The sequence below is a fragment of the Onychostoma macrolepis genome, chromosome 21 (genome assembly GCF_012432095.1).
Source record: "Onychostoma macrolepis isolate SWU-2019 chromosome 21, ASM1243209v1, whole genome shotgun sequence".
NCBI classification, from domain to species: Eukaryota; Metazoa; Chordata; class Actinopteri; order Cypriniformes; family Cyprinidae; genus Onychostoma; species Onychostoma macrolepis.
In genome coordinates this window covers 7,324,337-7,344,032 of record NC_081175.1, presented here as the reverse complement: position 1 = coordinate 7,344,032, position 19,696 = coordinate 7,324,337, and the positions used below count along the sequence as shown (strand labels likewise).

Sequence of the window (19,696 nt, the reverse complement as noted above, 5' to 3'; positions counted from 1 at the left end):
AAAAAGGCATTAATATGTGCTTTATAAGCACAAATAAACAGACAATGTACTAATAACATGCATGCTAATAAGCAACTAGTTGATAGTAAGAACTGGCCCCTAAACTAAAGTGTTACTGCTATTGTTACTACAAAATCATAAATGATGTAATCTCTTTAAAGTGTAAGAAGCTTTCAGGTATCTTAATTTTTGCATTTATTTCAGCAAAAATATAACAATGTCAGTATATATATTTTTTATTATAAATATTCAGTGTTTAAACATGTCTGCAATGACGATTTGTCACAGAGTCCATGTCCCATTAGCATAAGCATGCAAAATAAGGAAGAAAAAAAAAAAGAAGAAATTTGGAACCTGGTGGTATTACAACAGTTTATACATTAACATTAAATAGGGATTAGCGTTCTGTTTGGCTGCCTTTCAAGAACAGAAATGAAATGAAAGAAAAATACGACCAACAGATTAATAAAGAATGATCATACAAATGTTTTACACAAGCAATTAATTACTGTTCATTATAGCAAAGTGACTGTAAATTATGAAAATATAATTTGTCATCTGTAAACCTGTGAAATACATTGCATTAAGAGAGGTCAGTCTAAAAGGAGGAGTGAAAAGCAAATTAAGTTATCCATTTTCTCACAACAGTCTCTTTGTAAACATATCAATGATGTCTATAAATGATGTCACAAATAGTAACTACCTACAATATATGACTACATGTTAAGAAAATGCACTTTTAAAATGAAAGAAAAAAAGGAAATTTGCACTGGGACCCAAAATATGCATACTATTTGCACAATACAGTACATTGTTTTAAAACGAGTAGCTATGGAAAATATGATAAAATCCAGCACAGAGGTCATACGGTGGCCTTTTCTTAAATAGCAAAGTTCAACAAATACACACAAAGAGAGGAAAAAACAAACAAAACAAAAAAAAAAAACACTACCTAAGAACAGTGAAGACGAACTGAGATAAAGGAGTAAAACAGATAAATAATAAAAGAATATGACCTACACCCACAAAATGGCACTGCTTTCATCATAAAATAAAAACAAATTACCATTTCTAAACAAAGCATTTATGTCTAAGAAAAAAAAATAATACAGTAGCTGACCAATTCTTCTGCAATGATGTCACAATATGTTTTTGATATCTGGATCCAACAGTAACCAAACCCAGATTCTGTGTCCTTGTTTTTCTTAAATACCTGTATTTTTAAAAAGAAATTAAATGCTCCATGAGTCTTTCGAGTCACGTGTCCTTTATTGGCTGGACATTCGATGCTCCACTAAATACAGCATATGTTTTGACTTAAAAGTACTAAAATATAGACTAATCAAGTTCAAGGCACCTTATCTTTGGTAGAACCATGGCCACCTGCATCAGTTCAAAGTTTAGTAGTGTTTTAAAAGCAGGTACTTAGCAGATAGCAACGCATCTGCAGACCTGTCTCTTTGATCATACACAACACAAACGTGTCCACGGGGAAGGCAGAGCAGAAAGGAGTGATAAAGTACACAAGCGTTAGTAATGCTCCCATGTCGGCATGCTAACAGCTTGATGGCTTCGAAAGGAAGGAACTAGAGAGCACTTTGAGAGAGGAAACGGTGTCTGAATCTTTGACGTCATCAGTAGGTACACACTGCAAGTAGAGGTCACTGTTTGGTTGAGGTTCTAGATCTGGATCCAGAGTTGCACCCTCTGGTTCATTCTTAACTGTCACTGCAATTGCGCTGGTCTTGTCTTCCCCTTGTTTCAGGTGATAAATACAAGATAGAGTGTCTGGGGAAGCACCAATACTGGAGGGCTTTTCAGGGGGGACATCTAATTTGGGCACGAAGGTGAAACAAGCGGTCTCAGGAAGAGTCAAAGCCACACTGGTCCTGTCCTGAACTAAAGCTCTGGCCCTGCTGGGAGAGCTAAGATCAGCTGGCTCATCTTGGTTCAAAGGCACCAGAAGGGACGTGCCATTCCACTTCAGAGATACTCCAAGATCCTCAGCTTCCATCTTTGGCCTTTTGGTCATTAACTGGTCATCCCGACTCTGCAGTTCTGTGAGCTCCATGTCTCCAGCAGACCTCTTGGTAATGGCTCGCTTGCTCAGGTTTAGCGGGAGGGATTGGTCTTGAGGAATACTTCCATTGGGATGGGAGGTCTTGCTGAGATCCTGAGCCAGAACTTCAGAAAGTCGCTTGGTGAAGGTGTTCATGTGTGCCGAGCCCAGCCGGGTGCGCATCAGTTGACGCAGCTGGAGACTACAGCCGATGTCCAGTGGGAGGATCCTAAGAGGGGGTAGGGGAGCTCTAGTCAAGGCGAGTCCTCCATTCTGGGATGAGGCATCAGAGCTACACCCTGAACACTGGTGTTGGGGACTCTCAGGAGTCTCAGGCGTACTGACTTTGGGCTGATGCACCATAATTGTCTGGTGGGGCGTGGAAGAATCTTGAGGAGTTACCTCATGAGTACTCACTCCGTTAAGACCCAGGCGGGCTCGGAAGAGGTCCAAAGGACACAGTCCTTTAGTAGGACTGAATCCTTCTAGAGAACCACCTGCCAGCAATTTGCAAGGAACTGACAGAAAGGAAGGAGCTTGAGGTTCTACAGTCTCCATCTTCACATCTCGCCCCAGCACGGGTTGGTGGGGCACCGGCGTAGAGGATACAAGCGACAGACCTTGCCCATGAGGGTGGCTGGTGAGCTTCAGTTCTTGAAAAATAGTCAATGGCTGGACAATCTCTTGATGGGGTCTTGCTGGTTTCTCTAAGGGAGGTTTGGGGTGCAAGGGCGGCCTTCCAACTCTGCCTTTGGACAGAACCTTGGAATTGCGTTTTCCAGGTGGTCTTCCTCTTTTTCGTACAACAACAGCACCATCTGGTGGTAAGGCCTGAAAATGTAGCACAGAAAAGAAACTTATTTTTCATTCTTCTGATGCATAGGACACACAAAAAATGACTATGCTTTCCTGATCTAGTAAGAGCTTACATGAAGGTTGGTATTATGCAAAATCTGAGAGTAAGTGCGCACAGCTATTTTTATCAGTCCTGACAACAAACCTCGCTGCACAAATATTTAAAGGGCACCTATTACGCAAAATCCACTTTTACATTGTGTTTGGACATAAATGTGTGTTGGCAGTGTGTGAACACAACCACCATGCAATAATAAAAATCCACCCACTCCTCATTTTTTAATCCCCTTTAAACCAAGTCAGTCTCACTAGGACTACCGTTTTGACTCTCACCGCAGTGTGACGTCACATTTCGGAGGGCCAGGCCAAGGGGGTTGATTGACAGCCCTGTGTTGCTATAGTTTCCGCCCTCAGCGGTTACGCTGTCCTTAATTTTCTCCGCGCTCGAGCAGATGTAACGTCAACAATGTCTCGCAAGAAAGCATGCTCTGTGTTTGCATGTAAGAATGAACATAAGAGTCTTCATTTTCTTTGTAACATCTGAGCTGCTGAGGACGCTGTGGATTACTTTAATTTTTCAAGGTAATGCGCCTCAAAATCTACCTAAATACGTATATCACTCCAGACTCCTTTGTGAATGTCATATCGTTAGTGCTCAGCGTTTTTACAGTATTTGTGTGCCTACATTAAGTACATTAAGTGTTAACTGATCAGCGCTGTGCTTGTGAGATTAGTTCGTGCCTTTGTAGCGCAAGATTCGTTCGGTAGCGCAGCTCGGTCCATTGATCCGCGTGCGAGCTCTGTAAAATTGCGCTGTTTCGTCCCACTTTCAGTGCATTTGTGCATACAGTATGTATGGCTGAACACCGGTTCGCTCGCTCTCAGTTACGTTGCTTCTTCCGGCTGTGTTTATTGCTGCAGATATACAATGCAGAGAGAGATACGTATACGCGACGCCCTCTTCTGGAGACTAATAGGTGCCCTTTAAATTATTTTTTATACAGCAGTGTGGGATAACGCATATCAGATAAACAGCACATGAACAAAGCAAAATATGATTCGTCACATCACGTGTTAGTCAAGATGCTCTTCCTGTGAAAAAAAAAATGGTTAAAAACCATAAAGCCACAGAGTACTTGCATGCAACAAACCAAAAGCATCAGCATTTCTCTTTTCTTGTGCTACAGAGAAGTAAAATCCTCACCTGGTTGGTAACTGCATTCTTTTTTGGACTGTTTGACACCCCTCTGCCCCGCACAGTCTTTTTGATGGTTGTGGGTGAGACAAATGTAGCTCTAGGCTTGCCAAGTTCTGTGTTTTCTCCCCTTACATGCAGTTCATAAGGGAGCATCAGCCTAGAATTGAACAACAGAGAAAATGAGAAATCAGTTTGTTGAGCGAAGCAGGAATGAACTGCTGCTGTAATCAGAGGCTCACACTCACCTTTCATAATGCCTCCTGGTGCAAGTGGCAGCACTGGTGCTGCCTGGGCTTCCACCCAACTCATTGTACACAGTCTTCCACAAACGATGAGATGTCACCTGCAGGTGATGGGGAGGACAATTACTCTCACTTACACTACTGAGATTACCGCTATCACTTTCATTCCGTTATGATGGATTACAGCTTACTCAGCAGGGCCAAGTAATGAAACGACATGCTAAACTTACCCTCTCATAGCCCCCCAGCCTTTTTACAACTGAATACATGAGGAAGAGGTCAACTGGGGACAAATGGAAGACAGCTTGGTTAATTACTGAGTTAAGAACATAGATACAAAAAAAATACATAGAAGTGATTCTAATAAGTCACTGGCGCTCAATTTCTGCTCAGTTTCCAAATATAAAATCAGTCATACATACTCTTTTTGAAACCCAGGTTGGGAACTTTGCTTATAGGGGAACCCCTGCGCTCCATAAAGAAATACAGCTGATCCAGGAAGAGCTGCTCCTCTGGATGTGGGAGCCAGTTCCCATCCCAATGCATCTCCACACTGCCCATCACATTCTCCTACAGGAATCAGTTAGAAAACATTAGAAGATATTTCTTTCAATAACTGCTAAACAGAAACATTAAGATGCAGTCACTTTAGAGAAAAAAAAAGTCTACTGTCTATTGTCAATGTTGCAGCGATCAAAAATCTAAATTCTAGATTTAATGGATTCTATTGAAATCCATTAAATGGAATTATTGACAATTTGCAGAAAAACAGTTAAGTTAAAATCCCATTTAAAACTTTTATAGACAATTCAAAAATCTTTCAAGATGGACCCACCATAAACGAAGTTTTTAAACTATGGTATATACTTTTAACTTTTAAAATGAATCATTATACCCACTAATCAGGGTTGATTTGAATGTTTGCAGGCTGACTAGCTAAGCAATGTTAGCAATCATTAGCGAAGTAGCTACTCGCCTTACATTAGTTAATATTGGATATTGTAGGTAAAGCATGAAAAAGCAGTGTTCACCAGTAAGGTATTTTTATGGTATTATTTTATGGTATTTTTATGCTTGTTATACATTTCAAAACACAATTTGATTACATAAATGTCACTGTCTTACTGGAACTACCCAGCCTTTTCTGTTTTTCTATTTTTGCTTCAAATCAAATTTTTGTAATGATTAATCTCTGACCTGTTTTTTAAACCAGATCAGACTCTTTCATATAATATAATATAATAAATAATTATTAATTGAGCATTTTAACTAAATTATGTTTATAGAAATTGGCAAACTGGGACATGAACAAGATTAAAAAGACAGAAGAAAGTGACAGTAAAATTAAAAAAGTACAAACACAAAGACAAAAAATGGTGTGAAAGGAAGTCAAGACATCAAAGTTAAAACAAACAGGAAGCACACAGTGACGTCACAGTATACCTCACCATTTGTTCAAAATCTTAAAACATCCTGTTTAGCCATCAGAACTGTATTCCATAAAGACGTCTGTGGATCAAACTGTGTTGCAAAACTCCACAGCATACCTTCATCCTTTCCATCCATGACTCCGACAAATGGTTATGGTTTTGCTGATCAGCACCTTTGCCATCCCTGCCCTTTCTTTTACGAGGTCGCCCCTTCAGACTGAGAGAGGAGCATCCTGGGACAGAAACGTAAAGCATCCTTAGGGCAACAGTACTCCACTTGCATGACATTTGTAAATTCATTTTACAAAAAGTGAAAGTCCCATTTTGTTTTATGTAGTCTGGACATTATTAAAGTACAATGAATGCAACCAATAAAGCAACCATTTGAGCATTGATTGAGTTAAAATTAAAATCAATATTTTGGAGTTGTCACAATAGCAAAATTTCAGTGTTAATACAACTACAAGTGAAATTACACTTTTCTCAAATGACAATAACAAGGTAAAAACTATGCACTACTGAACAAACTCACTTTTAGTTAAATGTTCATATGAATGAATTCAAATAAACGGCATATGGCCTAAGTATTTGTCAATTAAGTAAACACTGTATCAAATACTTCATGCAATAACTCAAGTAAAGGTAAAAGCCTAGCATATTACAAAGTAAATAAACGAAAACATAAAACAAAAGATCTTGAGCAAATCAAATAGTCTACTAAAGAAAACTTCTATCATGACATAAAGGTCTTCTAACAACATTTACTTGTACCATGCAGCCATTCATCTAGCACGCCTAAATTTTGGACCTTGTGCACTGACAACAGCCTACGATATAACAACAAAGTTTAAGGTCACAATCTATCAAGAGTGTAGCACTCACCAAGCTGCGTCAGTATGCTGGCATTGCTGTCTAGAGTAGGGTGGTTGAAAGTATCCCGGCAGTAGAGGACTCGTGTGGTGTCAAGGGCCACTTTTATCCCCCCCAGAGCCAACAGATGAGGGTCCTGCAGACTAGGGGAGCTAGCCTGATCTGGGACACGTCTTTGAAGGGAACGAAAGCGGCAGTACTGGGGGTAACTGAGAACCTTAACGTTCTGCTGTAATACTAGAGGCTCATCTGCAAGAGAACACAAACAAAAGTGTCAGTCCACAGATTTAGGAAAAATGTATTTACTGTAAAACAATGATCAGTACCATCACAATCAGATCAGCTGTCATGTTCTAAGGCAAATTAAATGAATGTATACTTTGCTATATATTGAAATACTATGAAAATATGGCCGATATCAATATCATCTACAATCTCTGGGCTCTGTTACATTATCAGACTCCAATGTTGTCATGTTTGCAAAATATTATAAACAAGGACATTTTTTTTTTTTTTTACGCAAGCTAAACTTCCTTAAATGTCAAATCGTTCTCTGACTTTGATAAAATATATATTTTTAAATCTCACAAAACCCTACAGTTCCATCATGAACTTCTAGGTGCACAGGGATTTCAGGCCAGGGAAACTGATCTAGGGTCATTCCAGGAAATCGGTGCCTTTTCCAATTGGAAAAATAATTTTGTTTTTATAAAGTTTAATAAACTTATTTATTTTTTAAATATCCATGAAATGAAGACAACTTAAAATGACAAGAAATTGTATTGTGCCATCTCAGGCTATGTAATTTATTATTTTATGAATATTTCTACCTCATATTTTGGTATTCTTGTCAACCCTGTTACCGACATAAGCGTTACTAGATACTATAGTTTAATTAGAACTATGTGATAGTTTTCACATATGAGCAACATTTTAGTCCCTCTTTTCACTGGGATTGTTTCAAATTTGGGATTTTTAAAAATATTTATATTTGTCATTCAGATGTCCAAGAACATCCTAAATTTGGAGGGTGACCACATGTCAATTGAGAAAAATATATACAGTAACAGGATTTACGATTTTCAAACAAATTTGCTAATTGCTAGGAAAATACACTTTCACACACCCAAAAATACACCCAGTCGAGCCTCATAAATCATCAAAAATAGATTATGGAGGAGTGAGAGAAACATGCTTGTGTTTTAGGTGTTGGAATATTCGTTGAGAGATGATAACCTTATAGAAATGGCGTCACTTGAATGTACATTATTTTACAAGGGTTTTTTGATATAACAGGGCTGACATGAAATCAGGGGACACCAATAAAATTGCAAATGCCATTTTTATGTCATTTTAAATTGCAAATTTATTTGATGTGCATTAAATCTGTGTTTGATTATTTCTTAGGGACGCAAAAGGCACCAATTTCGTGGAATGACCCTCTATTGTTGCCTTCAAGCCCAATTTACACCTTTGGTTGTTACTTGCTTCTTACTCCAATGTGATGGATTGAGTTGATTTTGGGATGAAAAATAGAAAATAGGCAATTTTTACTCCCTCTATTCACTTTCTGACAAAAGCCCTCAAACAGCACGAGCTTTATAAGATGATAAGGCAAGATGCTCTGTGATTTTTACTTTCTGAATCAAGTGTTTGTTATTGGTATTTGTTAAAACTAAAACTTTTTCGTTAATCAAAATAAAGCTGAAATAAGACAAAATGTTGCAACTAACTCACAAGTTTAAACTGAAGTACTAAAATGTTTAAAAATATATAGTATATTATATTTAAACAATACTAATATAATCTGTCTGAATCAAACATGTATGCATTTTTCACAACCACAATAAACTCCATTCGTTATGCGTTTATTTTAATTCCATTTATCTCCATTCTTTGCTTGTTTATTATAATTTTGTTGCTCATTTTTCATCAGCAGTAAACAAAATATTACCAAATAAAAAAATTAAAAAAATTCTGGTTTATCTGCCTTTTACCAAATAAGGCAAGACACCTAGGCCTGTTGAATATTAATTACATGAATTACATGACACCACATAATTAATATTCATGAGCCAAACTGATACATTTTAGAATTGTTTCTCCCTCACCTTTCATACTGTCTTTACATCCTTTAAAAAAACCAGATACACACACTTCAGGATTTTTCATCTGTTACTCACCCTCACTCTTCGTTTTTCCTTCCGGTGGATAACTAGCATCTTGTGACCCATCATACTTCTGAGACCCATGAATATTTTGTCTGCTGTGCTTCCACTGTGGCGGTTCCTGACAAGTCCACTTCACCAGATCCTCCACTCTAACCACAATCTTTTTTGATACAGCGAGGACTTCATCCTGCAAGCAGAAATGCATATAAACACCAAGTAAACGTCTATCGCATGAAACCACAGAGCTTACAGGCAGGACCAGGTTTTGTTAATGGCCTGAAATATTTTAACACCTTCAGTTAATGTTAATAGAGAAGCCTCTCCCTTTTTCCTATGTTATACTAGTTAACAATAGGACACTCATCACCTCAGGCAAAAACAACCAACCCAAACTGCTTTTAAAAAGATAAAAGAGCTGATAAAATGTAAAAACTGTAACTTGAATGCAATGTAAGTCGCTTTGGATAAAAGGTCTGCTAAATGCCTAAATGTAAAAAAATGTAAAAGTAAAAAAGGGGGGTAAAAGCCCAGTTGACATTTAGATGCTTATCTTTGCAACATTCTCAAATTCAACTAAGAAAAGCTTTAGGATTTCTCTTTACTCATTTATGTTGTTACAAAACAGGATCTTGTTCTTAACACATTATTAATAAGTAAAATATTACAAGGGACACCGAGTCTGTTCAAAATGCTTTCTAATTTAGGCATGGCAACTTGATACAGCAAAAGAATGAGTATCTTTCATTTTCAAATAAAAGTATCTGAAAGGAGTCTTGACACTTTTGGTCAGAACATAGCTGAATTACCTAACAAACTATAAACGTGCTAGTTTATCTTCATTACTAATTCAAGTACTCTTCAACATTTTACAAGTGTTTGGAGTAACTTTATTTGCGATTGGAGTTTGAATCTCAATTTATTGCTAGTTAAAACGTTTAACAGCAGTTTTTTATTTGCACAAAACAGAAAGAGGGATTCGGTTTTATATTCTCCCTTTTGTGTGTCATCAAGCTCAGGCCATATTCAAGAGAAAGTTAATATGGAAAACATAAGAAATGCAATGAAGTGCACGTGCGTGGATCGTGTCCTCAGGCAAAATTAGGCATTATTACATAAACTAAATATTACAGATAAATACAATAATGCCTGTATGTATTTTGCATTATTTATAATTTAATCAATTTATATTTTAATATACCAACTTTTACAGGCCAAAGTTTTTCTTAAAGAGCTTTGTTGTTCATTGTTATTGTAGTTTTTGGCAAGAAAATATCCTTTTGTAATAACCTTTATATAACAATATCAATGTTGAAAACAGTTTTTACTGCTTAATATTTTTGCTTAATTATTTACTTTTTATGAATAGAAAGTTTAAAAATGACAGGATGTTTTTCAAATGCAAATCTTTTCTGATTCTACTGATGCCTTCAATGTCAATTTTTGATCAATGTAATGTGTGCATCTCACATTTTTCCCCCCAAAAAAAATTAATAATAAAAAAACATTAATAATAATTCAAATCATTTTTGAGCACCAAATCAGCATGTTAGAATGATTTTTTTGAAGAATCATGTGACACTGAAGACTGAATTATGCTGTTGAATATTCAGCTTTGCCACCACAGGAAAAAAATTATATTTATATTTCTACTAAAACAGAAAACGGTTTCATAAATTTGAATAATGTTTCACAATAATACTGTTTTTACTGTATTTTTCCATCAAATAAACAAAGCCTTGATGAGCATAAGAGACTTCTTTTAAAAAAATTCAAAAACGTTACAAACTTTAATGCTATTGTAGTTTCTTTCTTTCAAACTCCTTAAGTTTCTTCCTTTATTTCTGGCTTTATGTTATGAGTTAAGTTTTTACTATTTAATTTCATTAACACAACTGCAAAATTAAAATTAAAATTAATAATAATAATAATTATATACTTTATATATACATATATAACATTTTGTATATCTACATTCAGGATAATAACATACAGTAATCTGGTGCTCATGGATGAACCTATGCACTCTTTTCCTTCAGCCAAAGGTTATTTAGGTAACTTTTTTCCATCTCTCACCTCTCCGTGCTCTACTGCTCTACCCTTCGGGGTGTCCTCAGGTAAGAAGTAGAGTCTAGAACTGGCCAGCAGGCGGCGTTGCGTCTGATCTTCCCACAGCAATGTAACCTCTGCTATACACACCGGCTCCTGGGGGCCACAGCGCATGAAGTAGAACTCCCCAAGCTTCCAAACCTGCGTTGAACCCCCAGACGCTTGCTTGCAACCCACTGACTTATAAAAGGCAAAGGACCCTCGAAGGCAGCTAGGAGCACCTAACCACTGTTGAAGACGAGAGCAAATAGGTTAAAAAATAACCTGCACATATGAGAACAACAGAATAAATTCACCCACATATGGCTTTTTTTGCAGCTGTGTGAGAAAATGACACATTTGCTTAGAATACATTCAACAATAATGAGTCAGAGCACAAAAATTATAGGTTACACGAGTTCACAAGCATTAAAAACAGTCTATGGTCAAAAAACAACTTATCAATTCATATATAGGTCATTTGCTCCTGTGCAGGCATTTTAAGCAAACAGAAAATGCTGTCATTACACAAACACTTCATAACAGTCAGGGCTCTGGAAAAGAACTTATGCATATGAACTATGAAGCTCAAATACACACATGCAAACACACTTCACATGATTCAAATTATCTGTCTGAGAAGTAAGCATTGCAGTCTTCTCAAACCAGCTGTGCGCTAGGAAAAATAATCTGACTTTTATCAGTGTTTTGCTAAAATCTAAGGCAAAAAAAAAGTTAAATTCCCAAAACATAATATACAGTAGGGGCAAATTACACAGGAACTAATCATTCACATAACCTACTCAGAACTGCTCGGTCTTCGTTGGTTTCCATGGTTGAAAACACATTCCAATGTATTAATCTACTTAGGAATGGCCTGATAGCAGTGGAAAAACGCATAAAGATTTTTTTTTTGTGGAAAGTAAAACATAAAAATTCTATAACGATGGTGCCAAAATGTGGTTTGCTGCCATCAAATATAAAAACAAACTAAAATGGACAATAAATGTGACTCACTGAAGGCTACACTGAATAACACAAACAAACACATTAAATATTTAAAGACGCACACGAAGACTGATTCATTTATCTTAATCATACCATAGATAATTCAGTTGATACAAATTACTTTTTTTTTTTTTTTTTTTGGTTAAAAGCATGAATGTATAATACTGTTGTTTAAATACATTATTTTACTTTTACATTAGTGTGTCTTAATACTTGTATTATTATTATTGTTGTTGTTTTAATACCTTATTAAAATATAACAAGCTATTGTTGTTGCATCAGCATACTAAAATAGCTCAAAATAAATAAAACAAACAAACAAACAAACAAACAGGTAAAATACTTAAAACAATAAATAATACAAAAGGCTCATGGGAATTCATTAATCTGAAACAAATTCAATTCATTGGATAATACATTTTTTATGAGGGCAGTGTATGTATGGATAATATATATTATGGAGATTTCAACATTATATATAATTTGTTACTAATATTTGAACTTAAACCATAAAATTATAAATTGTTTTTGGTTTTTAAGTCAGCACCAAAGTCTATTTCCATCGCAAAACAGAGTAACATGACAAATAATAAACACAGCACTGTAAGAATCTATACACGATCTTTCGGTTTTCGTTGTAATTAATTTGTTTGCATTTAAAATATTAAAATATGAATAAATATATTATAAACAATGCAACATGCACTTGTAAATTATTTAATTTATCCGTAATATATTGCATTTTGGAAAGGGACATGATCTGCACATGCACAGCATTTTATGTCATATGTTTTCCATTGTTACAGTGTGCTACTGCCTCTTATAAGTGGCCTGAACGTGACATACTCGGTACTTTAATAACTTAATGTGTCAATCACAGGACGCGTTCACGAGGTAATACACAGTCATGGGTCACTCACCCCCCGCCCCACCCCCACCGGTAACCCACATATTCACCGAAAAACCGACCAATCACAAGCCACAACAATCGGCGTCCACATGTCGAGCGCCTACTGGTAAAAAAGAGAACTAGTCTACAGTTAAACCACAATACACGTCTGTGACTGTCAACTTTTTACTTTATGTACTCCAACAAAGAACACCAAAAGGAATGGATCATCCCAATTCTAAACACACGGAGATCTTGAGAAAGATTTAGGAAGGCAAATATATAATAACCAGTATGACCTTGGCGCATTTAGTGTGCCCAAAATTGTTTACATTTATTAGTATGCAAATGACAATGCGCTCATATTAGACTTACTGACGATACAAAATGTCTATATTTTAGACGTATAATCCTTTAAATAACAACAGTGATAAACAACATCCTCAATCCGGGTGCTTTGTGAGGCTTAATATACTGGTATTCATTCAATACGTGCAATAACATATTTTAAGCAACTTCCTACTGCCACATACATAAAAGTCTCACATATCATTTCAAAAATGTACTGCTATAGCCTAGCATTTCTAGCCAAGACGAGTAATCTCATATATTCTTATTAAAAGCCACGGGACAACCAAACGATATTGCGTTATACTGACTAAACACAACATTTTAAATGTAATATTACGGCTCATACAACGACCAAATAACTTAAGCATGATGAAAAAACTTCTTAGTCTCAAAGAAAATCAGCAGCTCCACCAAGTTTACCTCTTCCTACAAGTTTCATTACCACGTCATTTAAAAATCATGCTTAATATTCGCGAGATTTTATCGAAAAATGTGTCGACAGATTGTGAATAAATACATTACAGCGTTCCCTTTAAAATCGAGGACTGGATTCGTATTGTTTTTAATAGTAAATAAAACAAAATCTGTTTGGCAAATGTGAAATGTGGGGGTGGGGGGCAAGAGGGAGAATCTAGGTAGTCAACACGACACACAAAGAAATTAATCATTAACGAAAAATCGAAATATCAAAAGCACGCGTTCTTGATATAACAATAAAATTTTACACAAAACCGATATTGCATCGAGGAAATTTCAAATACATTTCAAAACAAATAAAAGTTTCGCGTCGAAATACGAGACAATATTTTCAAGTCTGCGTTGGCTTGATTGGGTAGAAATCAATTCGGTATTTTAGCGAACTTCAAATATTACGACGTGTCGAGGGAGCATCGATAAACAAATAACGATTTTAATTTTCAAAAACAAAGAAGCAAATTTCAAGCTCGCGCGGCGACCACCTCGAGCTGCAACAAAGTAACAATTTAAAGTTGTAATTCAGTTTACCTGTATCGTACTCTGCTCCATTGCAACTCAACATTCCCTTATCCCTCTCGATGCCCCCTATCAAGTTACACAGCCGGGTACTAACAGCACCGGCACACACATAAACGTAGCTGAAGAAAAGCTTGTGCTTTTTTGTGAAAATAGGGCAGGATCTAGGTGTGGCTTAACTCCATTTGCCAAAAGAACTTTAATATATGTTGTGCATCGTACATAAAATTGCTTGTGGAAACATGCTCGCTGTTTAATTTAATCCAGTGACTAACAGTGATCATTAAATACCACACAATTTCAATATGGAGCCTTGAAATCAGCATTTCAAGACAAAATCTATATCTACAGTACAGAGCATGCGTGTTGATTTTTTAATGAAATAGCTCATTTTGAATGCATCAAGCAAAGAGTGAACACTTAAAGATGTACATTAATAGTGTGACGTAAAATATTGATTATTTTAGTGCTATTTATTTATTTTAAATAATACAATAGCAGCTATATAATGTTTGATATGTCATATATTTGCAGGAGATTTCCTCTGAAAATAAACATTTTTCCAGCTGTAAACACTATAGTCTTGTTGGCCAGCACAGTCGTTTCCTGAAACAATTAGATGAACCCGTTTTAAAATGTAAAATAGATATTAATATATATATATATATATATATATTTTTTAATAATAAACAATATAAAATTCATATATTTTGTTCTCCAGCAGGGGGAGTGTGCACGTGATCATTTCCACGAGACAATGGCTGTGTCATTTCATTTTTTCCTGCTCTTGCTGACATCATAAAGCTGAATTGCATGAAAACATGGTTGACTCGTGGTTGTCAGAGTTACAAGGGAAAATATCGTCATATTAGTCATGTATTTACAGATATTTAACAATTTGATATTAAATATAACAGTGGTGGCAGGGACCCTAGCAACAAACAAATACAATCTTTAAAATACTGATTGCAAATACTATTGAGAATTTGATTATTTCCCATAGTTGGAGGCATGTGTCCTCCCCCAGGATCTGACTACATCCCTACAGCAGAACAAATGCTGTCCCCCATCAGTCCTGAGAGGATATGTGACAGCAGGAGGTCACACCACCATTGCAAACAGTCTCTTGCATTTGCATTTGCTCTTGCATTTTTATTCTTCCGGGTCATTTTAGAATGTCTGGTGAATGTGAAGCAACTGGATATAATTCTTTGTATTCGGCAAACCTTAATTTTTCACCTAACTATGTTAAAAGCATTTTAATGCATGGCTTAAAAATCAATCAGTCAATCAACATTTTTGAAAATGCAATATAGAATATAGTGTAGGATGTAGCTACACTTATTAAAATGGATCTGTTATTTATATAAGTTCATGTTATGATTAATAATAATAGAATCTCTTTTTCATTTTATGAAAGCTTTATACAAATAAGCACAAAACTGTAGTAATAATAATAATAATAGTAGTGGGTAATTGAATATTGGATTCAAATAATAGTTTTAAAGGACACTTCATAACAATATAATTGCTTAAATAAATAAATAAGAGGAATTATGGATTGTGCCATAGCAGGTCTATTGTTTCTTGTTTCACATATGGCTCTGCATATCAGCACTAATGGTCAAACTACATTGACGTCATGAAATTATATATTTAATTAAACAATATTAAAAATTAAGTCATTTTTGAGGAGTTAGCGAATTCATCTTAAAAGTAAAATGCCTTTTAAGAAACACAGGAAGCTGGAGCACTCGTCCTCACACTGCGTTTGAAAGACCTCAAGGGGGAGCTGTTGCTTATTTTCTGTGAGTGCTAAACTGCATTCTTATCAGTTGATTTACCCCTAAACGTCTATGAGATATGACAGTTGAGAAGTGCTTAGACGTTCAACATTCTCCAAATACTGCAGCAAAGTTGATTTGTAAATTGTTCAATAACGTATTTGAAAAAAAGTGAAATTTATGCTTAATTGTATTGAATGTGCAATTCAAATGTAGACTACTGTACTTCCAGATAAAATAATAGGCTATTAATGAAATACAGGGCCTCTTAAAGAGAGTACACTTTCAATTAATATGTTTTTTGTAACACATAAAATTTCAAAATTTGTGATGATGTGAAATTAAACGTTTTATTATAAAGTGCATTTTGAATCATGTTTTAATAATCTTTTGTCGTGCTTTGAAGAAGTAAACTTAATTTGATGTTTGAACTAACATACAAAAGCACATGTAAAATAGGCCTACTTTGATATTAATTTTAACTGTGCTATTCAATATTACATTTAAAGTTAATGTGTAGTTCAAATGTACTAAATTGCAACTTCATCATTACAAATGTGTACTTTTAAAATAGTTTTAAAAAATATGACATACCAGTTTCAATAGAAATTACATTAAAGTATATTTTAGTTTGCCATAATTGTCAAAAAATTGAAAAGTGTCAATACACACTTTAACAAGACAATACATATTTTTTAAGAAAAAATGTAAAAATGCATTTTCATTCAATTGTAAATAACATGCAATTAAATGTCCAAAAAAGCATTACATTGAGAATGCTCACAGAATCACAATGTTAATTGATATAATAACTGTTGCTAAAGTATTCTAACATTTTGTAAAGCAATTGCAGCATCAAACAGTTCCTATTTGCTAAACTGGCTCAACCAATGGCATGATGTTATTAGGATTCTTTTTAGACAAGAACCCAAAATCATGTTAACAGGCCAATGTGGAAAATGCATGTTAGAAGGAAATGGGTAGAGAATGGATGAATACATAAATAAATAAATGCATGCATACAAATTCTCTGATGCAGATTTATTGTGGTTCAGTTCAGGCATGTTCCCCTAAACACAGAATCAGGTAATTTAGGTCATCCTAGATCCCAAACCAGGAAATTTACCTCCTTTTTTTTTCTGGTACAGCCAAGTAATTTATATTCAAATCCCTGAACCATCAAACTTACTGGCAGCCTCAAGATATACAGTACAGTAGATGCAAACAATTCTAATAGGCTTAGACAGAAATTAACTCTGTTGTTTCTTATGGACATTTGAAATGACTATACTTTACCTCAGATTAACCTGGAAATCTTGAAGACAGAGGAACTTTTGATAGAGACCACCTGTTTGAACAAATGTATTCATTGTCTGTGCAGCCATTTAATATTAAAGATTTATTCAAGTATAACGTTTCGTCTTGCTTATGTATTCTGGCATTTGTCGCACACAGCTAGGTTGTATTTCATAACATGCTCGCATGCATATCTGTTTGCCTACAGCAGAGTTGAAGTCTTCCTCATATTCCAAAAGGAAGGTAAAAAGGCCAAAATATTTTATTTATGGACAATTTTTCTTACCAAATATACTTGAAAAACCAGAAGTATATTCATAAGATTTAATATGCATCTAAATACTTCCAAACTATATACTGTATAAACTAATATATATATATATACATAGTGCTGTCAAACGATTAATTGCATCCAAAATAAAAGTTTTTGTTTACATAGTATATGTGACCCTGGACCACAAAACTAGTCTTAAGTCGCTGCGGTATATTTGTAGCAATAGCCAAAAATACATTGTATGGGTCACAATTATCCATTTTTGTTTTATGCCAAAAATCATATTAGGATATTAAGTAAAGATCATGTTCCATGAAGATATTTAGTGAATATCCTACAGTAAATATATCAAAACTTCATTTTTGATCAGTACTATGCATAGCTAAGAACTTCATTTGGACAACTTTAAAGGTGATTTTCTCAATATTTTGATTTTTTTGCACCCTCAGATTCCAGATTTTCAAATAGTTGTATCTCAGCCAAATATTGTCTGATCCTAACAAACCATACATCAATGGAAAGCTTTTTTTCAGCTTTCAGATGATGTCTGAATATATAAAAATTTTGAAATAATTGACACTTATGACTGGTTTTGTGGTCCAGGGTCACATATGTGTGTGTACTGTGTATATTTATTATGTATATAAATACACACCCGTGCATTAAGAAAAATATGTTACATTTATATATATATATATATATATATATATATATATATATAATATAAATTATATGAATATACATATATAAAATATGTACTGTGCGTGTATTTATATATACATAATAAATATACACAGTACACACAGATGTATTATGTAAATAAAAACTTATTTTGGATGTGATTAATCGCGATTAATCGTTTGACAGCACTAATATAGATAGATATAGAGATAGATAGATACACAAACTCATACTAATATTGCAAAATATATGTAAACAGTATTTGGGGGGTGGGTGGGGTAAAGTATTTAAAATAACTTAGGTAGAGAAAATGATATCACACCAAAAATAAACGAGAGCCTGCAGTGCCAGAGAGAAGAAACATTCCACAGGAAGTGGCTGAAATGGCTGGAATGCTTACTGGACAAAACAACACAGCGATGGTACTTTCAAGTTAAAGCTACTTTAATTTCTTTTAAAACTGACCTTGACCCAGTGGAACACCAAGCTTCTCAGGAAGTTTGTGGCATCCTGAAATCAGATAGCTTAAATGTCAACATATTGCAGCAGTTTTCCTTTCAGCACTCTCTTGGCAATGAAATATGACACTTCATGTTTTAGTTTGCAGTCTTGCAAGAAATACTGCTCAGTATTAACAACTCATGCATGAGCTTCCTTATTTTTATCAGTTCCCACAAGTCAGAGGCAGGAGCCCTAGAGGCTGCAGGCCACAGGGATTCTGGGTTTCTGCCAAACAGAGCAGAAGAGTGCTTGGTCGGTAATCTAGTTTGTCAATTAAACAAAACTGGACCTATTTGGATTTGAAATCCTTTAAGCTAAAACTAAAATCCATTCCAAATTCAACAACACAAAAGCCTTTGTTTCAGCATTTTTCAGAATAAAATATGCTTCACAATATCACAAACTTGAACTTTTTCAGCAGAGTTGTAAATTATACCGACTTTACTCTGATGATAAATGAATACACAAGTGATAACAAGAGCTATGGTTTATAATTACAATGAAAATTAAATCAAGACATGCACGCCTCTTTCAAAACTCGCGTACCAAGTTTTGGTTTCCCCACTTCAGGATACTCCTTACTTTTGTGTCTGACAAGATAGTGTTGCATGTTCTATGTTATCTAAGATGAAATTAGGGTGTAGCATTTCCAAGAATTTCTGCATGCATAATCATTCACCTACAGATCCTCTAGCTACTATTTTAGCGTATTTCAGTGTCCAATAATATGGGAACTTGTTTTAAGGCTTTGCAATAAGACCAGCAAATATCGTAAGAGTTATTACTTTAATAATTACACTTACTAGCTCTTTAAGTCTGTTTATTTAACCTTTACTTTAAAGTTTAGGTTAAAAATAAATAAATAAATAACATATTAAAATATTTTAGTAACATAAAACCTTATTTAAAAACAAAATTAATAAAGACTAAAACTAAAATATCAATAAAGGAACTGTAACAGTTAAGGTCAATTTGTTATCATTAATTGTAAATTGTAAGTTAATGCATT

At 34.9% G+C, this 19,696-nt stretch overlaps 1 protein-coding gene across 2 annotated transcripts; it reads right to left on the bottom strand.

The window, feature by feature from the left end:
• Positions 1-220: 220 nt before the first annotated feature.
• Positions 221-14,298, bottom strand: zgc:77151 (uncharacterized protein LOC337153 homolog). 2 transcript variants are annotated; one of them, XM_058758956.1, is made up of 10 exons: positions 14,164-14,298; positions 10,899-11,159; positions 8,838-9,012; positions 6,667-6,903; positions 5,902-6,017; positions 4,777-4,924; positions 4,585-4,637; positions 4,358-4,455; positions 4,119-4,269; positions 221-2,890 (listed from the first exon to the last, which is right to left on the bottom strand). In XM_058758956.1, exons 1-10 carry the CDS (start codon positions 14,182-14,184, stop codon positions 1,556-1,558), a joined length of 2,595 nt encoding a protein of 864 aa, XP_058614939.1. In that variant the 5' UTR covers positions 14,185-14,298; the 3' UTR covers positions 221-1,555. The 2 variants fall into 2 exon arrangements, with proteins under 2 accessions (XP_058614939.1, XP_058614940.1); XM_058758957.1 differs by lacking the exon at positions 14,164-14,298 and adding an exon at positions 11,714-11,970.
• Between the last annotated feature and the right edge of the window lie 5,398 nt (positions 14,299-19,696).